General features: G+C 42.6%; 1 protein-coding gene across 1 annotated transcript in view; it reads right to left on the bottom strand.

Annotated features, from left to right (window-relative positions):
* EVL (Enah/Vasp-like) overlaps window positions 1-15,312 on the bottom strand; it is a 182,119-nt gene extending 166,807 nt beyond the window's left edge. The window contains exon 1 of the mRNA XM_012747077.3: window positions 14,708-15,312. Coding sequence (XP_012602531.1) covers window positions 14,708-14,712 — 5 coding nt within the window. The 5' untranslated portion in view covers window positions 14,713-15,312. The remainder of the gene's footprint in view (window positions 1-14,707) is intronic.
* Window positions 15,313-19,965: the final 4,653 nt, after the last annotated feature.

Here is a 19,965-nt window from a genome sequence, read left to right on the forward strand (position 1 = left end):
TTGTTGAAAAGACCATTTTCCCCCATTGAAGTATCTTGGTACCCTTGTGGAAAAACAATTGCTCATAAACGTAGGGGCAATAAGTCCAGTTTCAGACATGCTGAACTTGACATTTCTATGCTCTATTTTTGTGGGGCTAGGCTACATGTGTAGAAACGATGTCTTCTAATCATAGCCCAGGAATCAGCACAGGGAACTTAATAAACGCTTGATGAATTATTATCAATCTGTGTGACTCACAATCATGCTGCCTCATCACCCATAGGCTTGAACCCTCTGAAGCACATCACTCTTTGCTTTTGTGAAAGGACCAGCTGGTTCTCTTTCTAGTGCTGCTCCTTTATGAGATGGTCTCTTTATCTAACTCAGTCTGTTGCTTACACTTCTACTTTGCTAAGTGACAAACTGAGGAGAGCATTTTCCTTCTTCCCAGGAAAGGAAATGTTTATAAACAGGATCCTGAAGCTGCTCAGTTAGAAATCTCAGCTGGTACAAGGAAACAGTGCCAATGGATACATTTGATTTTGGTCTATCAGCATATAGGCTCCAAGGTGTGGTGTGTTCCTATGTTATATTAGGGTTTTATTTGTGTGCCAGGCCCAATATCTTTCTGTGTTCAAGTCAAAGTTAGAGAATCTAAATTGGTAATGGACTTCAACAGGACAGACAGTGAAGTCCTCAGAAGGGCCACTAATTAGAGATAAGTCATAAGTGACTAAAAGACCCAAGGACATTTAACCAAGAAAAGGCAAGACTTTCTGAAGACCATTGTCTTCAAGCCTCTGAAAAGCCAACTGCAAGTAAGAATAAACCAGTTCAAAGAAGCACAAAGGTGAAGAACCAGAACAGAAGATAAGGTCCCCAGACCAGTCATACCCTGCCAGTTCCCCAAGGCCCATCCCAAATGTAAAAAAAATAGAAATAAAAATTGCAATGCTCATACCTATTTTCTGGCACTTTCATCTCAGAAGCCCCATGCTTCCCTTCTTGGCTATAAACTCCTTAAGGCCTCTGTGGGTCTCTGTAGCCCTATTCCTAGCCCCACTGTTTTGCTTATAGCAGGTACTCAATATGTATGTACCTGTCAAGTAAAAATTTAAGCAGATATGATACTTGCAAACAGATAAATAAGTAGCCATATATTTGTTATACAAAGTAATCTACACTTTTAAAAAGTATCTACATTTAGTATAGTAAATTTACAATTTAAAACGTCTTTTCTTTCTTTCTTTCTTTCTTCCCTTCCCTCCCCTCCCCTCCCCTCCCCTCCCCTCCCTTCCCTTCCCTTTCTTTTCTTTCTTTCTTCTTTTTGTTTTTAAGAAAAAGGGTCTTACTCTGTCACTCAAACTGGAGTACAGTGAGTGGCATGATTCTATTAGCTCACTGAGCCTTGAACTCCTGGGCTCAAGTGATCCTCCTGCCTCAGGCTCCTGAATAGCTAGGACTACAGGCATGTGCCACTACACCTAGCTAATTCCTTTTTTCTTTTTTTTTTTTAACTTTGGTTATCACTAGGGTTGGCCAAGCTGGTCTTGAATTCCTGGCCTCAATCTATTATCCTGCCTTGGCCTCCCAAAGTGCTGGGATTACAGGTGTAAGCCACCATGCCTGGTCTTATTAATAAAAGTATTTTTACAAGTAGTCATGTTTACTGAAATTATGTTTCAATTAAATATTGAACACCACCTTTATGGTATAAAATAAGATACACCTGTGTTTACGTTGCCTAAACCAATCACAAGGTATGCTTGTCTCAAAGATAAACACAAGGTCAGAATATTGATCTCCAGGGGCTCTGCTGGCTGTAAGTTCTAAAACCCTGTGACCATCATTCCAATTTCTCTCTTGTCCCAACCTAAAAACTACACAGTATGGGATTAAGCAAAGATGTTTACAATCATGAAAATACACCTGAGGACAAGTGGCAGATACACTTGTTCATACGTATCCACCCCTGACAAACTATACACAATCTTATCTGAAGTTTGAGTCAGCCTCTAAGCTGAGATGGCCATGGTGAACAAGAAAGGTACAGCACAATTACCTTGAACATACTAATGACAGTTATTTTAAAATCCAAGTGAGATGATTTCATTATGTTTGTTCCTATTGTCTAATTTTTCTCCTGGTTCCTGGTTAAGTTATAGCTTCTCACATATCTGATAACTTCTGATTGGGTGCTAATCATTGCATATGAAAATTTTACAGCTAATTCAAGGCTCTGGGTGATGCCATGCATCTCTAGAGAGGATTTACTTTTGCTTCTGATAGATAGGTGGGCCAGGGGCCCAAACCAACCCCAGATCACCTTAATCTAATCAGACATTGAGTTGATTCAAAGCAGTACTTCAATTTCCGTGAGGAACAGTCTATTTCTCTTTCATCCTTACCCCTAAGCCTAGCCCTTACGAAAAATCTGGGGCATTTACTGGGACTCCTCCTCCACAGCAAACTCTAAATGCCAATTTTAATCTCCTCAGCCCCATGAATCCGGCTAAATCTCTAATCATCTTCTCAAGTGACAATTTAAGCACTGACAACTGCTTCAAGAAGACAAATAGTGCCAAACGTCACCCCTACCTGTTGGGCTCTATCCTCTACCAAATCTTGGTCTGGCAGATCCTTTCTCCCTTGTATCTCTCCTGTGCCTTTAAACTAATTTTCATTTTTAATTTTTTATCTTTTCTTGTGTTGTTAGTAGGACTGGTCCAAACAACCTAATAAACCACTGCTAGAAGGAAAACCCCCATTCCAACACAACTTACCAGGACTTTTGTTTAAAACTAAACCAGAGGTGAGCTTTCTTACGTAATCATTTATCACTTCATCCAGGTTTTTTCTACTTGGTCGCCACAACTTCTGTAGTTTTGAAATTTGGGTTTTTCCAGAGGACTACCCAAATCAAGACTGGATGACACAACTGGGGTGTGGGAAAACAGAAATTTGGAATCACTGTTGACTAACAGAAGTCCATAAAATCCCAATTAAAATAAAGCATTAATCAAAAGTAATGTCATCAAGCACTCTAAAAATCTAACACGCTTTACTGATGGAATTATGGAGCTCCCTCCCCTGCCAAACAAAGAGATCATAGCTGTAAACTCCTAGGCTCAGAGCCTGGTACCTAACAGATCACATGACTAAGTTGGTTCCTCGTTCCTTTGCCTCCTTCTCCCCATCCCACCCCCAAACCTAGAGATGGGCTGACACAGAGCACAGGCTGAAATTTCAGCACAGTCCAATCATCTTGCCACAAAGTCTAAGACTCATTCCATGTTTTTTCTGTATAAGTAGGAGCTAGGGTTTAATTGGATAACACATGAGTCAAGATAGCATAAACATTCTTGGTCACATTTGTCTATAACTAAAGAGGAAAATATGGATGGAGGAAATGAAAAAAATAGAACTGAGAGACAAGAAACATGGGCTTTATGTCCCTAGTACCCCACTAACTTGTGAGCCCTAGGCAAGTGAACTCTGGAGTCTCTGTATTCTCATCTGAGAAATGAGGATTCCATAGACATTTCTTGCGTGCTTCCCACGTTCCAGGTTCACTGACGGGTATGGGACTGCAATGCTGTATCCTGACCTCAGTACCAGGTCAGTAGTCCCTAACTCTCGCGGAACATTTTGGTACCTTAAGATTTAAACCAAAACAAAACAAATTAACCCTTACCCCAGATTAATTAAATATCTGAGGTAGGGCTCTGGCACAGGGAGGGTGGGGTAGGGGATGGGGGGGGCACCAGGTGGAGAGGACCTTTACATGTGTTTCTGATGCTAGCGTGGGCTGAAAATTACTGAACTCTAAATTTCTGAATCTAACTTTCTATGGTTTTCTAAATAAGTATTTTTTACAGGAAAAAATCTCCAAAATAAATCATGTTCCCATTCATAATTGTGTGTGTGTGCATGTGGAGGGACTGATGGTAGGGGTTGCCTCAACTGTGCTAACGATCCCATCCTGAAAAGTCATGTTGCCTATGAATGACCTCTAGCCTCACCCGTGTCTCCCTGGAGATTCATATTCGAAAGCGGCAAGAATCAAGTCACAAATGAGAATTCTCCCCGAGGGACGCACAGATGCCTAAATTACACCATTCTGGATTTGTTGCCTTGGGTTAAAACACTATTTCTCAAACTTTGTTCATAATTTTTGTCACGATCGTTTTACATGAATGCTATTATTTACCTAATCTTTAAAATCAAATTAGAACACTGAGAGAATACTAACCTTACCAAATATGAACACAAATTAGAAAGCCTCTTTAATTAAAAGTGAGACGGTAGGACATGGATAAATATAGATCAATGGAACAGAACAGAAAATCCAGAAATAGGTCCAAGTAATTATATATGACAAAAGACAGCATCTCAAAACACTGGGAGAAAATGGACTTTGTAATAAATGTTATTGGAAAAACTGAATAATGAGGTGGAAAAGGATAAAACTGAATCCAACTCTCAAACCACATATTGATTCCAAGTGGACTAGAAATTTAAATGTTTGAAATAAACAAAACAAAACATATAAGTATTAGAAAAAACACTGCTGACTTCAACCTGAAAATGGAGAAAGCTTTCCACCTGTGCTTGAAAATTGAGACGCAATGAGGGAAAAGATTGGGAAAAATAAAAAAGAAAGAAAGAAATCTACTTATTTTTATTTATTATTAATAATAAGCAAGCCTTCTTCCAGCCCCACTCCTGGGCTCTCCATTGCTGCCCCAGTGGGATGCCACAGGAACCCCCTAAGAGCCCTCCTGTGAATGCCAGTAGTGCAGGTGGGTTAATGTCCTGTGAGGCCACTCTGACAAATGGAGAGAGTAGCTAACGTATATGTGCTTCTTCCTTTCTTCCCCAGATGTCAAGGCCCGTGGGACTAAGTAACTGGGGCTTACTGCAGGGCCTAACCCATAATGAATACTTGTATTGGTTCATCTTTCCTGTTTCTCTCCCCTTTCTCTCTTTCCATTTTCCTGTGGTAATACTCCCCCCTCCAAAAATCCCCTCACATGAGCCTTTGTCTCAGGTACAGTTTTCTGGGAAATACAGCTAAAACACCATAGAGCTGATGTGCTCATTTTTTTCTAAAACACATGAAAATAAATACATAATTATTAAAATTTCAAAAGCATTCCTCAGGATAAGGAACATAATTCCCTACTCCTTAATGGTATGCTGTGCATAATGACTTCCTTGAAAAGAGTACAATAAGGAAAGCAGGGGGGGAAAGTAACTTTATAGTGAAAAAACCTGACAAGCACTACTTCAGCTAGGTGATTAAGGTCAGCATCAACCCCCACACTGATAGTATGTGCCCTCAATATGATGTATAAAAATAGCACTTTACCCCTGTGACCTTCCTGCTAAAACTTACAACCCCTGTCTGATCATGAGAAAAAAAATCAGACAAATTCCAATAAAGGGGCATCCTACAATATACCTGACCAGCACTCCTCAAAATAATCAAGAACAGGAAAGTGTGAGAAACTGTCACCACCACGAGGAGCCTAAATAGATATACAACTAAATGTAATATACTGTCCTGAATGGGACCCTGGAGCAGAAAAGGACATCAGGTAAAAACAAAGGAAACTTGAATAAACTATTGACTTTAATTAAATTAATAATAATAATGTATCATACTAATATCAGCTATTAATAATAAGGGAAACTGTAACATGTGGAGGAGGTGTATGGGAACTCTCTGTACTATCTGCTCAATTTTTCTATAAATCTAAAATTGTTATCAAGTATAAAGTCTATTAATTTAAAATAGAAAGAAAAAAAGAAAAGCATTCATTCATTCCTGGGAACGTGACCTGGGATCTCCATTTTGGAAGGACACATAACACACATACTCTTCCCCCCAGTGATTCTTAAGAACTGAGGGTCACAGTAGATAATGTCCTTAGAAAGATTTAACAGGCAAAAAATCCACCCACATATCATCAAACAAATCATGACTCATGGCAGCAGTGTGGATACAACAGACTAAATCACTGTCACCTCAGTAACACATGAAGTCATTAAGCACTCAATGAAACAGCTTTCACTTGGGTGGTAGCTTCTACTATTTGGGGGTGGCTACCTGGAATGCTGTACTTAGAAGGATCCATGCCAAGCTGGGATGAATGCCATGATAAACTATCCATTTTAGGTAGATGTGGCAGTGTGTTTATTAAGCATCCACTAAGTGCCACCAAGTGCCAAGTGATAGGCTCTAGGGACCTAGCAGAGAGCAAACCTGACATAATCCCTGCCTTTATGAAGTCCACAGGATAGCAGGGAAAATTTAAGTAATTACACACATATAAACAGTTAAAGAAGAAATACGGGTCCGTTGTCCATTGCCTCTTAAATATCCCTAGAAAACATGTATTTAGAACTATACAAAGGCATGTCTTCTTTCATTACACAATGAGAGATACACTGGTTCATGTTTCCCTTTTCTGCCACAGCTTCCATCAATTCACAGCTAAGTGTGCTCAACTGTAGTAACTATTTCTTAATGTAAATTTTCTCATACACTTATCTCCTATACCCCCAAAATAACATCCTCCTGTTCTATCATTATTTTAATAGTTCTATTTCACATCTTTTTTAGAGAATGTCCCTGAATCTTTTTCAGAAGTTGATGTATCAATAGCAACTGAGGTTTCTAAACCAAAAAATTATCACATATGAAGGTAAGTTATATAGTGATCTGACAAAAGGGCAGAATATTTGACATCAGAATTGTCCCAGATTTTCCAGGGTTTATCTTCTTCACAGATACAACAAATTGAGGTGAAAAGCTATATAACTAACCTTTATTGAAAATCATAAGCTAAGAATTTTCATATTTTTTCATCTGATCCTCCCAAAAACCCTCTGAAGAAAGTGGGATTGTCCTCACTTATGTTTGAGAAAAATAGAGGCTCATAAAGGTTAAGTAATTTGCTCAAAGTCAGTCAGCTGATTAGGAGCAGCTCTGGGGCAGAATTCAGGTCTGACTCTAAAGCCCAGGCTGCTTAGAATACAGGGGATAAATTGAACTCTAAACTTTAAAATCTAACTCAGAATTTTTTTTTAAAGTTTCCTCATATACCTACATTAACTGCAGACCAAATAGTGGATGTCTTGCACAGCCCTAAAGACAAAGACAAGTCCACCTTCATGCACCATAGCTACTGATGAACTGGGAGCAGAGTTCCCTCCGCTGGTGAGCAGATGGAACTACCCCATTCCTAAGCATAATACTGTCTTTTTTTCCTTTACCCTCTTCTCTCTTCTGATTCCTTTCCTAGACTTTCCTTTGCCTTTTTTTTTTTTTTTTGCAGGAGAATCTCCACGTTAAACCTACAGGATTAAAATCCCTTTCATTAACTTTCTCTCTTATTTAACATGAACATTCTGGTAGTATGTATTGATAACCTTTTAAAAATGTTTATGCCCTTTGGTTTCAATAATACTATTAAAATATATACTATAAATAAATTATAGTAATCAGTCTGACAGACTATTATTTAGCTATTTAAAATATTTTCAAAGAATATTTAATAAAGGTGAAATGCACACATGTTAAATGTAAAATGCCCAATACAAATATACAGTATACTATCAGTTTCGTAAAAATGTTATGCATATACCTGAAAAAGATAAAGAAACCATGCCATATGTTTAATGTGGTTATCTGTAAACAGCAGGATCAATGGTGATTTTTATTGTCTTCTTTATACCTTTCTTTTTTCAAATTCTCTATGTTCAACATATACATTTAAATCAGAAAAAAAATGTTATTTTTTAAATAGGTAAGAAAAAAAAATACCACCAGAAAATTATTTCTACGGAGATTTCTTTTAGGCTAGCAAAGAGGAAACTCTACTTACAATTGTTTGACAAGGCAGCCTGCTACCCTTCCCACTCTGACGTCAGCTGAAGCGCTTTAGCTTCAGTTACCATCCCTCTTACTATAGCGCTTATGATACCTTCATTTAACAACTCAGAGTCTATTTATCAAGCTAATATAGGCATACTTTGCTTTACTGAGCATCATAGATATCGCAATTTTTTTTCCAAATTGAAGGTTTGTGGCAACTCTGTGTTGAGCAAGTCTTTCAGTGCCATTTTTCCAACAGCATGTGCTCACTTCGTTAGCATTTTTTAGCAACAAAGTCTTTTTAATGAAGGTATGCATATTGGTTTTTTTAAACATTATGCTACTGCATACTTAATAGACTACAGTATAGTATAACTATAACTTTTATATGCACTGGGAAACCAAAAAATTCATTTGCCTCACTTTAGTGCAATGTTTGCTTTATTGCAGTGGTCTGGAACTGAACCTACAATGCCCTGAGGGATGCCTGTTAGTCTACTGCAAGGTTTCTCAAATTTGGGTAGTATACAGGTTCCCCTTAAAGTGGAAAAATCTTCATGTGGAACAATACTGATTCAATTTATTTTCATGAGGATTATATATATATACCATTATAAAACTAAGTTTGTTTATTTTTTTGAGACAGAGTCGCACTGTCTCCCTGGGTAGAGTGCAGTGGCATCATCATAGCTCACAGCAACTTCAAACTCCTGGGCTCAAGTGATCCTCCTGCTCCCAGCCTCCAGAGGAACTGGGACTACAAACTCATGCCATAACACCTAGCTAATTTTTCTATTTTTAGTAGAGATGGGGATCTTCCTCTTGCTCAGGCTGGTCTTGAACTCCTGAGCTCAAGCAATCCTCTCACCGTGCTAGGATTATAGGCGTGAGCCACCGCACCTGGCAATAAACCTAAGTTTAAATGTCTTATGTTTATATAACTAGATAAGCAAAAGAAACCTATAAATTAAATACAAACAAAACCAATCACCAAACCAGCAAAATTCAAAATGACATTACTTTAATAAAAGGATGTTGCTCAAATTAAAATCACTGTCCACAAGGCAAATATAGTAATGGCACTGGCCTAAAAACAGGCAGACAGAAGAAAGCCTAGAAAAATATACATACACAGAAGTCCTACAGCCCCTACAGTTCATCTTCTTAACATGACTTCCAATGCCATCTGGAGAAATGTTCCCTTACCCCCCAATCTGTAGCACTAAGTTCAAAAATGTACTTGGACCCAGCTCTGTTAGCTAGTACAAGGAAAGGGTGATAAATAAGGACTGTGTTTGTGCCTGTGTATCTTATACTGTACCCCATAATCACACTGCATTCTGTATTACTTCAAGATTGATAAAGTGCCCTTGGCCCAGATGAGGCAGTTCCTGGCACAAAACAGACCTGCTGATATGCCAGAATGGCCATGCCTCACATATACAAGACTGGCCCCGGTGGGGGCAGGTAAGCTTTCTGAGGATTAGAGGTGGTCCTTATTCATTGAGATATGACCAGCTACAACCATGTCTCCTGGATTTTGGGATCCAAATATATGCACTGCCATCCAAACTATTAATAGAAAACGTTGCGGATATCTCTGTCATATAAACTACTGATATAATCAAATTTATCTGACCAGCAATTTTGAAGAAAAACATAATTACAGTCTTCTCCTCATATTCCAGACAATTTGAAGAATTTTTAAAAATTGTTATACAGTTGTCCCTCAATATCCACAGGGGATTGGTTCCAGGACCTCCCTCAGATACCAAAATCTGATGATGCTGAAGTCCTTACATAAAATGGCACAGTATTTGCATATAACCCCCACACATCCTCCCCCATACTTTAAATCATCTCTAGAACACTTCTAAAAACCAATATAATGTGAATGCTATGTAAGTAGTTGTATACTATATCATTTAGAGAATAATGACAAGGAAAAAAGTCCGTTCAGTAAAGATGCAACCATCCTTTTTTCAAAATATACTTTTGAACCGAGGTTGAGTGAATCCACGGATACAGAACCCACAGATACAGAGGGCTGACTGTATATGCATAACAGAAAAAAAATTTAATAATCAACCTTCTAGAAAAATGCTATCATAAGTTTTAGAAATTATGGGAAAATCACAAAAAAAACAACTTAAAGTCATAAACATTTTAAACTTTATATATTTAATCTTTGAACGATAAAACGCAGACAGGAAAAAATGTTCACAGAAGAGAATGTTCCCAATAGATAAATGACTCAAATATATAAGCAGGAATATATTGCATATTGTGTATGTGTGGGTGGTGTTTTTTTTGTTGTTGTTGTTTGTTTGTTTTTTTAAGTAGGTACACAAAGGGACCTAGTAAATCTCTGTAACTCTTTTAGGTACGGGACTATTTTTGTGGTGGGAGTCCAGAAGGGTGGGGGAGGGTTTAGTTCCTTCCATCTCCTTACCCCATCTAATCCACTGTCAGGCAACAGAATTATTTCTGAACAAAGATACAATACATATGGTCTGTTAGGAAAAGGGAAACAAGAATTCACGAGAGTCTAGAAAATAAAGAAAAACTCAGACTCAGCCTTAATCATCTGAGTAATTTGATTCAACAATACTCTTTTGCTAAAATAAGTGTCCAAGTGCCTCGAGCACTCAGTTTATCTATTAGAGCTCACCTCCAGCTTTGCAACTTTCTGAGACACTCCAAAAGGACACAGTTTGGGGACTACATTTCAGACTTTTATCAATAGGTCACATCTATATACTTCCATGAGATTATCTATCAAGAGAAATGATGTGTTACTTTCATTAAAAAAATTCAGGACTGAACAAAAAGGGAAATGTTTGTCATGGATGAATCAAATTGCTTATAAATAACTAAATCAAATCAGTTGACAACAGGGGTAATGAATAGATCCCCTGTACCTGGACTAATTTAAGCCCATTTGCTAAAGCTGTATACCTCAGGTACAATAAATATATACGTACAGATGCTTAACTATGAGCAGTCTGAAAAAGAGAACCACATTATACTGTCAGCATCACTTTAAAAAAACTATATAAACAAATGACTGACTCAAAAAAAGAAAATGGTCTTTTATTTTGGAAAAACTACTTGTAAGAATTTTCATTTCTACATCCATGACTTTTTATCTGATCCAATAGAATGGGATCTGAGAATGCTATTAGGTTATTGTTGATCAAAAAATTAAATGTTCTATTCAAGAGGACCAGTTACAGTGTAATTTTTATCAAATAAACAATTAAGGAAATCAAGACAGGAGAAAGATGTGAACACAGAAAGAAGAGAGAAAAGCACCTGCCCCCAAATCCTTTGCTTTACAGTAATGACCTGAGCTAAATGGCCATTTTTCCAATTAATTATATATTAAGAGGAGTTAAACATTTATTCTTAAAATTATCTTGATTGCAAGAATGTTTCACAAACTGACAGAAACAATCGAATATATTAGGGCAGAACACAAGAAAATAAGTGTTACTGTTTTCCACAGCTTCCATAATTTGGTAGCATAAATTTCCAGAATTGAATATTGATTCAAACTGTTGCTGAAAATACAAAAATCAGGAGCTTTTATTTCTAGTAACTGCAAACTAAGTAACTCAGAACAATACTCTAGCTAAAGGGAACTAGAAAAGCTAGGGAAAGATGTAACAAATATCTGCTTGGAGGCAAGTCAGGGGCTCACTAGTGTTGGGACTACTTTTTCCTAGGGGTGTTTGTCAATTTTAAAGGGAATGTTAAGTTTGGTGTTGTGAAAGAGAGTCAAGGGGTAGGTAAAGAGGTGAACAGAACAGGCTTGTCCTCACAAGAACTGCAACTCAGCTTAGAAACATCTCAATCCCTAAAACTGGACTGAAAGGATCCCAGATTGTAAGTGCCCCCATCTGCCTGATAAAAGCAAATGTGAATTATCTCTGGAAGAGAAAAACATCATGTTTGGCCTCCAGTTGTTTCTACAAATGATTTCATATACATCATGTGAGCACACATTAAGAAAAAAAAACACGTGAGGCGCGTATGAAGACAATAGGAAAGAAAACCAAAAAACACTGGAAATGACTCACAGATATTGCCATGATCAGATATAGACTTTAAGTGTGTATATCATGTTCAAGGAGATAAAAGACAAGCTCAATAATTTTAGCAGATAATGGGGAACTATAAGAAAGAACTAAATAGAAATTAAAAATCAAAAACCACATAATAACTGAAATTAAAAACTCAATAGATAGGTTTTACAGCAGATGATATACAACAGGAGAGAGAGAAATAAGTGAGGAGGAGATATCCAGAATAAAACATCTAACACTGTAGTCCTAGAAAGAAAGACAAGAGAAAATGGGGCAGAAGCAATAATTGAAGTACTAATGGCTGACGACTTCCAAAACTAATGAAAGACATGAAGCCACAGATTCAAGAAGCCCTAAGAACCCCACTTATAAATAAAAAGAAATCCATACAGGGACAGCACAGAAAAACTGCTGAAAACCAAAGACAAAAGCAGCAGGGGAAAACACAGACCACTTTCAAGGAACAACAGACTGACAAGTGACATTGCAACAGAAACCATCCGGCATCAGAGATATTGAGATGGCTTTAAAATGCTAAAAGAGTTCTCTGAGAAAACACCAAATGGCAAGAAAACACCAAATGGCAGATGACACTGGTATAGCTGGAGGGCCTGGAGGCACCAGGAGCCCTGGAACAGGAGGCCACAAGGAAGGCTTCAGCAGCAGCAGCCAAGGCTGGGGCTTGTGCAGGCAAGGCCCAGGACAAGGAGTCACCCAACTGGACCACCTGGTCAAGGCCATGAAGATCAAGACCCTGGAGAAGATCTATTTCTCCTCCCTGCCCATCATTGGGCAGGTAGTCTGAAATCATTGACTTTTTGGCATCCTTCAAGAATAAGGGATTTTTTTTGAAGATTATGCCAGTGCAAAAGCAGACCAGCACTGGCCAGCAGACCAGGTTCAAGGCATCTGTTGCCGCTGGAGACTACAATGGCCATGTCAGTCTGGGTATTAAGTGCTCCAAGGAGGTGGCAACTACCATCCAAGGGGCCATCATCCTGGCCAAGGTCTCCACTGTCTCTATGCAGAGAGGCCACTGGGGGTACAAGATTGGCAAGCCCCACGTCATCTCTTGTAAAATGACAGGCCGCTGTGGTTCTTTGCTGGTATGCCTCATCCCCAACCCCATAAGCATAGGCATCGACTCAGCCCCAGTGCCAAAGAAGCTGCTGCTGCTGGCTGGTATTGAGGTCAGCCAGGGGCTGCACTGCAGAGCTATGGGGGAAAGAAACAATCTAATCTTTTTAATAAATGGTACTGAATAAATAGTGTCAAGTAAAAATCAACTTTAATCACTTTTTCATGTTACACAAAAAATCAATTCCAGGTGGACTATAATATCTTAATGAGAAAGGCAAAATATCAAGGCTTCTAGAAGATGTTATAGGAAACCATTTTCTTGATTTTGGAGTAGAACACCTACAAATTAAGAAGAAAAGAGCATGTAAACCCCAGAAGAAAACTGGGCAAGATATGTGAACAGACACTTCAGAAAAGATACCAAATAAACATGAAAAGAAGTTCAACGTCATTGGTCAACAGGAAACTGCAGATTAAAACCACAATGGAATACCACTTCACATTCACCAGAGTGTCAAATTAAGACTGACATACCAAGTGTTGACAAGGATGTGAAGCAGTAAGAGCTCTCACAGACTTGCGGTGGGAATGGAAACTGGTACAACCACTTTGGAAACTTGGTATTTTCCACTAAAGCTAAAGATAAGCACATCTTTTGACCTAAAGATTCTACTGGTAGGCACATATCCAACACAAAGGAATGCAACAGGAGAGACACAGGAATATTCATAACAGCATTATTAGTAGCCAGTAAAGCTAGAAACAACTCAGATGTCTACCAACAGTAGAAAAGATAAACTGTGGTATATTCATACAACGGAATACTATAGATCAATAAAAATGATTAACTGTTACAGCACAATGGTTCAATCTCAAACATGTCTTGAGTGAAACCAGACACAAAAGATTATATATTTTACTATTTCATTTACATAAAGTTCACAAAACAGGTAAGATGAAACTACAGACAACACTCTCTACGGGACAGATGTTTAGAAGGTAAAATTACACAGAAAAAACAAGTAATTATCCCCCCAAAATCAGGATATAGTTATCTCTGTAAGAGCAAGGAGGGTGTAGCAACTGGGAGAGGGCACCTGGCTTTTCTGGTCGCTGGCATTATTTTATTTCTTGACCCGATAACCACCAGGCTCCTTCAATCAACCAGTGGTGCATCTGGGGGGTTTGCACTTTACAGGAATACCAGAAGAAAGGAAAATGGGAGAAGCGGCGGGTAACCAGCTCCAGATCCAAGGGAAATTACCATTTTGAAAGTAAGCGAGGCTGCAGCCAAGGCCAGAGGGGCTTCAGGCCGGTTTCCTCAGGGCCCGGAGGCGCCGAACGGGGGGCTCGTGGCCACACCTGCCCGCGGGGGTCGGCCTGCCCTCCCCGCCCCAGGCCCCCCGCAGCCCAAGACTGTCCCCACAGGCGGCCAGCGCCGCCGCTCCTTCCGGAACGCCAGCCCCCCATGCCCCCAGACCTTCCCAGCCCTCCAGACGGCCCCCCACGAGTCTCCTGAAGCCGTTCCCGCGCTCTGAGCGCCCCCAAATCTCTGCAGAGCCCCCCACGGTCCTATAGGGACGCCCCAGTGCCCCCCATTCTCGCCCTCGGGGGCCCGCAGGCCAACCCCTGCGGCGCCCCCCTCCCGCCTCACGCGAGCCGCCGGCCGACTCACCTCATTGTCGCTGCCGGGGACGGGCGCGGCGGCCGGGGGCGACCCGGCGCGGCGGCGGGGCGCGGGCGCTAGCGGGGGAGCCGGCCCCGGGCGCGGCGGCTCCGCGTCTGACTGGGCTGCGGGCGGCAGCGGGGGCTCATCTTCTCAGGGCGGGCGTCCGGGCCGCTAGCTGTGGGGAAGGGCTGCGGCGGCGGCGACTGACAGCTGGGCCCCGGCCCCTGCCATCTTGGCGGGCGCGCGTGCCCGGGCCGGCGTGTGCGCGGGCGCGTGCCCGGGCCGCCCGCCGACGGTGGGGGCGCGGGGGCGAGCCTGCTGGGGGTCCGGCTGGCGGGAGAGCGCGCGCGCGTCCGCTTGAGTCTCGGGGCGGCGGCCCAGGGCGAGAGCGCGGGCGGCTCGGGGTCCCCGAGGGCCAGTCGGGCGAACCTCCGCCCGCCAGCTGGGATGGAGGGTGCGCGCGTCGCTGTGCGCCCCTCCGCCAGCGGCAGGGACCAGGCGCGCGCGCGTCCCTCGGACCGTGGCCGCCGAGGTGAACGAGCGCGCGCGGCGGCCGAACCCGACACAAAAGGCGCGGGGCCCCACGGTCCGCGCCTCCGGGAGGGCCGGGCCCGAGGCTGCGAGGGGCGGGGCCGCGCCGCGGGGAGGGGCTTCTGAGGGCGGGGCTTCGCGGGAGGCGGGGGCGGGGCCCGTGACGGGGCGGGGCCCGTGACGGGGCGGGGCGCCGGCGGGCACGTGGAGCGCCCCGCGCACTCACCGAGGCTGCAGCGGGCGCCGGGGCCGCGCGCGGTGGCCGGAGGATTCCCCAGCACCCGGCCCCGGCTTGCACCCAGCCTGCTCGGACTCGGGGGTCAGCCCTGGTCCGAGGGGCGTCGAAGTCATCGACGATGGAGTCCCCCTCCTTGTAAACAAGGCGCGAGGCGGGGACCTGCAGTCGCATCTTTGGGGCGCTGTCAGTGTCGGAAGCACCTCTCCCGGCCCAGCGAGAGCCCCACCCGGCGCCCCAAAACCGCAGCCTGTGAAAATCACATTTAGGACACACAGCATCAAGTAGGTCACCTCCCAGGTTTTTTCTGGTTTTTAAATCCTCGTCCTCCCTAAAGGTTAGGGATCCTCATTGTTGGCGGGAAACCCCAAACCGTGCAGAGTGTGAGCCTACACAGTCCCTAGTGTCGCAGCCAATACCTCCCCCTGTGTCGCAGTAACATTGAAAAAATAGCTACCTTTAAAAAAGTGGGTCTAAACAAGAGCATGGAAAGCAATTGCCAGTGTCTGGCAGTGGGAGGGCAGTGACGGTCGCTGTCCTGTCCCTGGCGCAGATCGAGGGGAGGCTGTGTGTGTTACGTAGTTGTGTCCAGAACATAGTAAACGGTGAAGCCAATTCTCAAGCCAGTGTTTTTCTGACTCACCATCTCAAAGCACATCCATTTCCAGTTTGCTGGGGTCAAACGTCATTCTCGCGGGTTGCAGGTTGGGTCTCTGTGTGCTCCTTGTCCTTCACTGTGCACAGGTCATCAGAGGTCCTTAGAGATTGGTCTTAGCATCTCCACGGTCCTTCCTATATTTGTTTGAGCCTGGAGTCCTCAAACTTGAAAGGGTGCCTCGATCTCCTGCAGTCCTGTTAGCAGCCCCTGAGGGCCTGTAGTGTGTCCTAACCTCATTTGCCCCTCTCTTCCCAGGGTCAAGATTGGCCTCTTTGTTACAGAAGAGCCTTGTTGCACCCTAAAAATTATGCATTTCTGCAGACTCCCAGACCCTGGTTTGCTTCCCTGCAGTGTCCCATGCTGCCTTCCTGGTTAGTGAAGCTTTTCCAGCCTGGAGTCACTGCTGAGGAACTAACCCCATGGACCATCTTCTCCAGGACTTAGTATTTTTGGCAAAACAAACCACACTCACCACAAATAATCTAAAGAAACACAGTTGCTTTGGATGATTCACCAATGACAATATGTCTGGTTTATATTAACAAGCATAAGCAAGTTACTATCATGCCAGAATCAAAGTAAAGCATGCTTAGACAACAGCAGATGTCTCAGGGGACTGGGGTGGGGGGGCACCTGTGACCCTGTCGTGCCCCCCTCACTCCCCTTGTTTTCAGAGACAGGGTCTCGCTCTGTCTGCAGCGGTGCGATGGCAGCTCACTGCAGCCTCGAATTCCTGGGCTCCAGCTATCCTCATACCTCAGCCTCCCAAAGTGCTGGGATTATGGGCATGAGCCACCACACCTGGCTGCATCCCTTCCTCATTCACACCGTGAATCTCATTGCCCCATTCAGTTTATTACCAACAGTTGCTTTCCTTAAATATGACATGATTTGTTTTCTAACATTCATTCATTCAGTGTGTATGGAGCTCCCCAGCATGTGTGTGCCTCCCCGCATGCCCAGCCCACTGTCTCTGCCTACCTGGCAAATCATCTGCAGTTCCACCTGCATGTCACCTCCCTCCTGGAACTCCCAGCACAACCCTCTACAGGCCTGAAGGCCTGAAGGCCAACCCAAGCAGTGCCCTGGCGTTTTTGGAAACCAAAGCTCCTACTTGTGTTCTGGCTCCACCTGACAAGAAATATACATACATATATATATATATAATTTTTTTTTTTGAGACAGAGTCTCACTTTGTTGCTCAGGCTAGAGTGAGTGCCGTGGCGTCAGCCTAGCTCACAGCAACCTAAATCTCCTGGGCTCAAGCGATCCTACTGCCTCAGCCTCCCAAGAAGCTGGGACTACAGTCATGCGCCACCATGCCTGGCTAATTTTTTGTATATATGTTTTTTAGTTGGTCAATTAGTTTCTTTCTATTTTTAGTACAGACAGGGTCTCGCCCTTGCTCAGGCTGGTTTCGAACTCTTGACTTTGAGCGATCCACCCGCCTCGGCCTCCCAGAGTGCTAGGATTACAGGCGTGAGCCACCACGCCAGGCAAGAAATATATTTACTAAATGACTGCTGGCCCATTTTGCCTTCCTCACCTTGAGCATGGCCTGTGGTTCACAGCTGGAGCTTATTTTGACTTTACCTTTCTTGGGCTCCTCAGCTGAAAAAGTAACTTTCCTTAGATCATGTTTCCTTGGCTTGGAAGGCTCAGGAGGGGTGACTTGGAAGAAGGCCCTGCAGTCTTTTGGGGAAGACTCCAGCTTCCTGCTGGGGTGACTCAAAGACCTGGACCAGTCCCAGGGAAGCCTGGCCAGATGTGGGTGGGAGGGAACATTTGGCACCTGTCCTGTGGAAGGCAACTTCTTAGCACCACTGTTTACAATGAGGGAGAGAGGACTGAGGACCCCAGCTAGAGCAGGCCTGCTGTTCTGAAATCTCCTAGAGCCAATTCTGAGTGTTTCCACTTGAGGAGAACTCAAAGTTCCCGCTTAGTTAAGTGAAGAAAACTAAGCCAAGGGCATCCCTGGGGCAGCCCGGCTGGCAATCCCTGGGAAGGCTACTGATGCCACCAGAGTCTGTGTCCTTTCCCACCAGCCCTCAGGTCACTGGGAAGGGGAGCCCCACCCAGCTCACACCTAAGAAACTGAAAGTCCCCCTTCATTCTCGGCCAATCATCAGGCCCCCACTTGGGGGCCTGTTCACCATCAGCTGCAGGGAAGAAACGTCTCTGCTACTTCCGCTGCTGTCTCACAATGGCCTTGGCCTTGGACACTGACAGCCAGAGCTTGAAGAGAGCCAAGGGAACTTACACCTATAATGGGTCGGAGGCGGGGCTTCTGGATGTTGGAGCAGACATTTCAGGGAACTTGGGAGGGTTGAAGGCTGCAACCTTCCCACACAAGGGGAGGCACCCTCTTCTGCTGAGCTGAACACTCAGAAGGTGGTGTGCCTAGAGGAGAGAATAATAAGAGGACAGTCAAGAAGATCTTGCACAAGAGCAATCTGAGAACAAAAAATAATTCTTGAGAATACAAAATACATTATTTTAAAATTAAAAAAATTAATTAAAGCCAGTAAAACACAGAAAAGACTCTGATCTACACTGTAAAGAGCCAGATAATAAATATTTTTGGCTTTTTTAGCCATTTGCTTTCTGTCACAATTACTCCACTCGACCTAGTAACTTGAAGGCAGCCATAGAAAATATGGAAATGAATGGATGTGACTGTGTTCCAATAAAACTTTATTTACAAAAATAGGAGACAGGCTGGAATTGGCCTGTGGGCTCTACAGTCTGTTGGCCTGTGATCTGGAAGATCAAATCCCGAAAATTCACAAAGCAGATAAAAAAATAAAACAAAATGGAAATTATCATTGACAAAATACAATACACAACTGATAGAGCCAAGAGATCTGACTTTTCAATAATAGGAGTTCCAAAAGGGGTAAAGTGAGGAGAAGCCATAATTGAAGACACAATAGAGTTTTTAAATCAAAAGAGCTTATCAGACTGGTTGCTTTCCTCCTACAATCAGGAACTAGACAAGTTTGTCCACTTTCACCACTACTTTTCAGTATTGTACTAGAGATTCTACTCAGAGCAATTAAACAAACAAAAAAAAGGCATTCAGACTGGAAAAGAAGTGGTAAAACTATCTCTATTTGCAAATGACATGCTGTTATGTAGAGAAAATCTTAAGGAACCCACTAAAAAACTATTAGAATTGATAAACTAGTTCAGCACTTTAAAGGATATAAGATCAATGTACACAAATCACTTGCTATGAACAATCTGAATATAAAATTAAGAAAATAGTTCTATTTACAATGACATTAAAAGAATGAAATACTTAGGAATAAATTTAACAAAAGGAGTGTAAGACTTTTACATTGAGAAACTACAAAACATCACTGAAGGGAATTAAAGAAGACCTGTAAGTGAAAAGACATCCATTCATAGATTGGAAGACTGAATATTGTTAAAATGGCACTAGACCCAAAATTGATCTACAGATTCAATACAATTCCTGTCAAAATCCCAGCTGCCTTTTGTTTTTGGTAGAAATTAGAAAGCTCATCCTAAATTCACCTAAAAATACAAAGGATCTAGAACAGCCCAAACAAGTTTGAAAAAGAAAAACAAAGTTGGAGGACTCATACTTCCTGATTTTAAAACTTACTGAAAAGCTACAGTAATAAAGACTCGGTCTTACTGACATAGGATAGATATATAAATCAATGGAATAGAATTGAGAGTTCAACAATAAACCCTTGCTTTTACAATCAGTTGATTTTTAACAGCGGTGCTAAGGTACTCAGTGGGAGAGAAAAGTCTTCAATCAGTGGTGCCGGGACAACTAGGTAGCCATATGCAAAAGACTAAAGTTGG

Source organism: Microcebus murinus, chromosome 6, assembly GCF_040939455.1.
Source record: "Microcebus murinus isolate Inina chromosome 6, M.murinus_Inina_mat1.0, whole genome shotgun sequence".
In the NCBI taxonomy this organism is placed as follows: Eukaryota; Metazoa; Chordata; class Mammalia; order Primates; family Cheirogaleidae; genus Microcebus; species Microcebus murinus.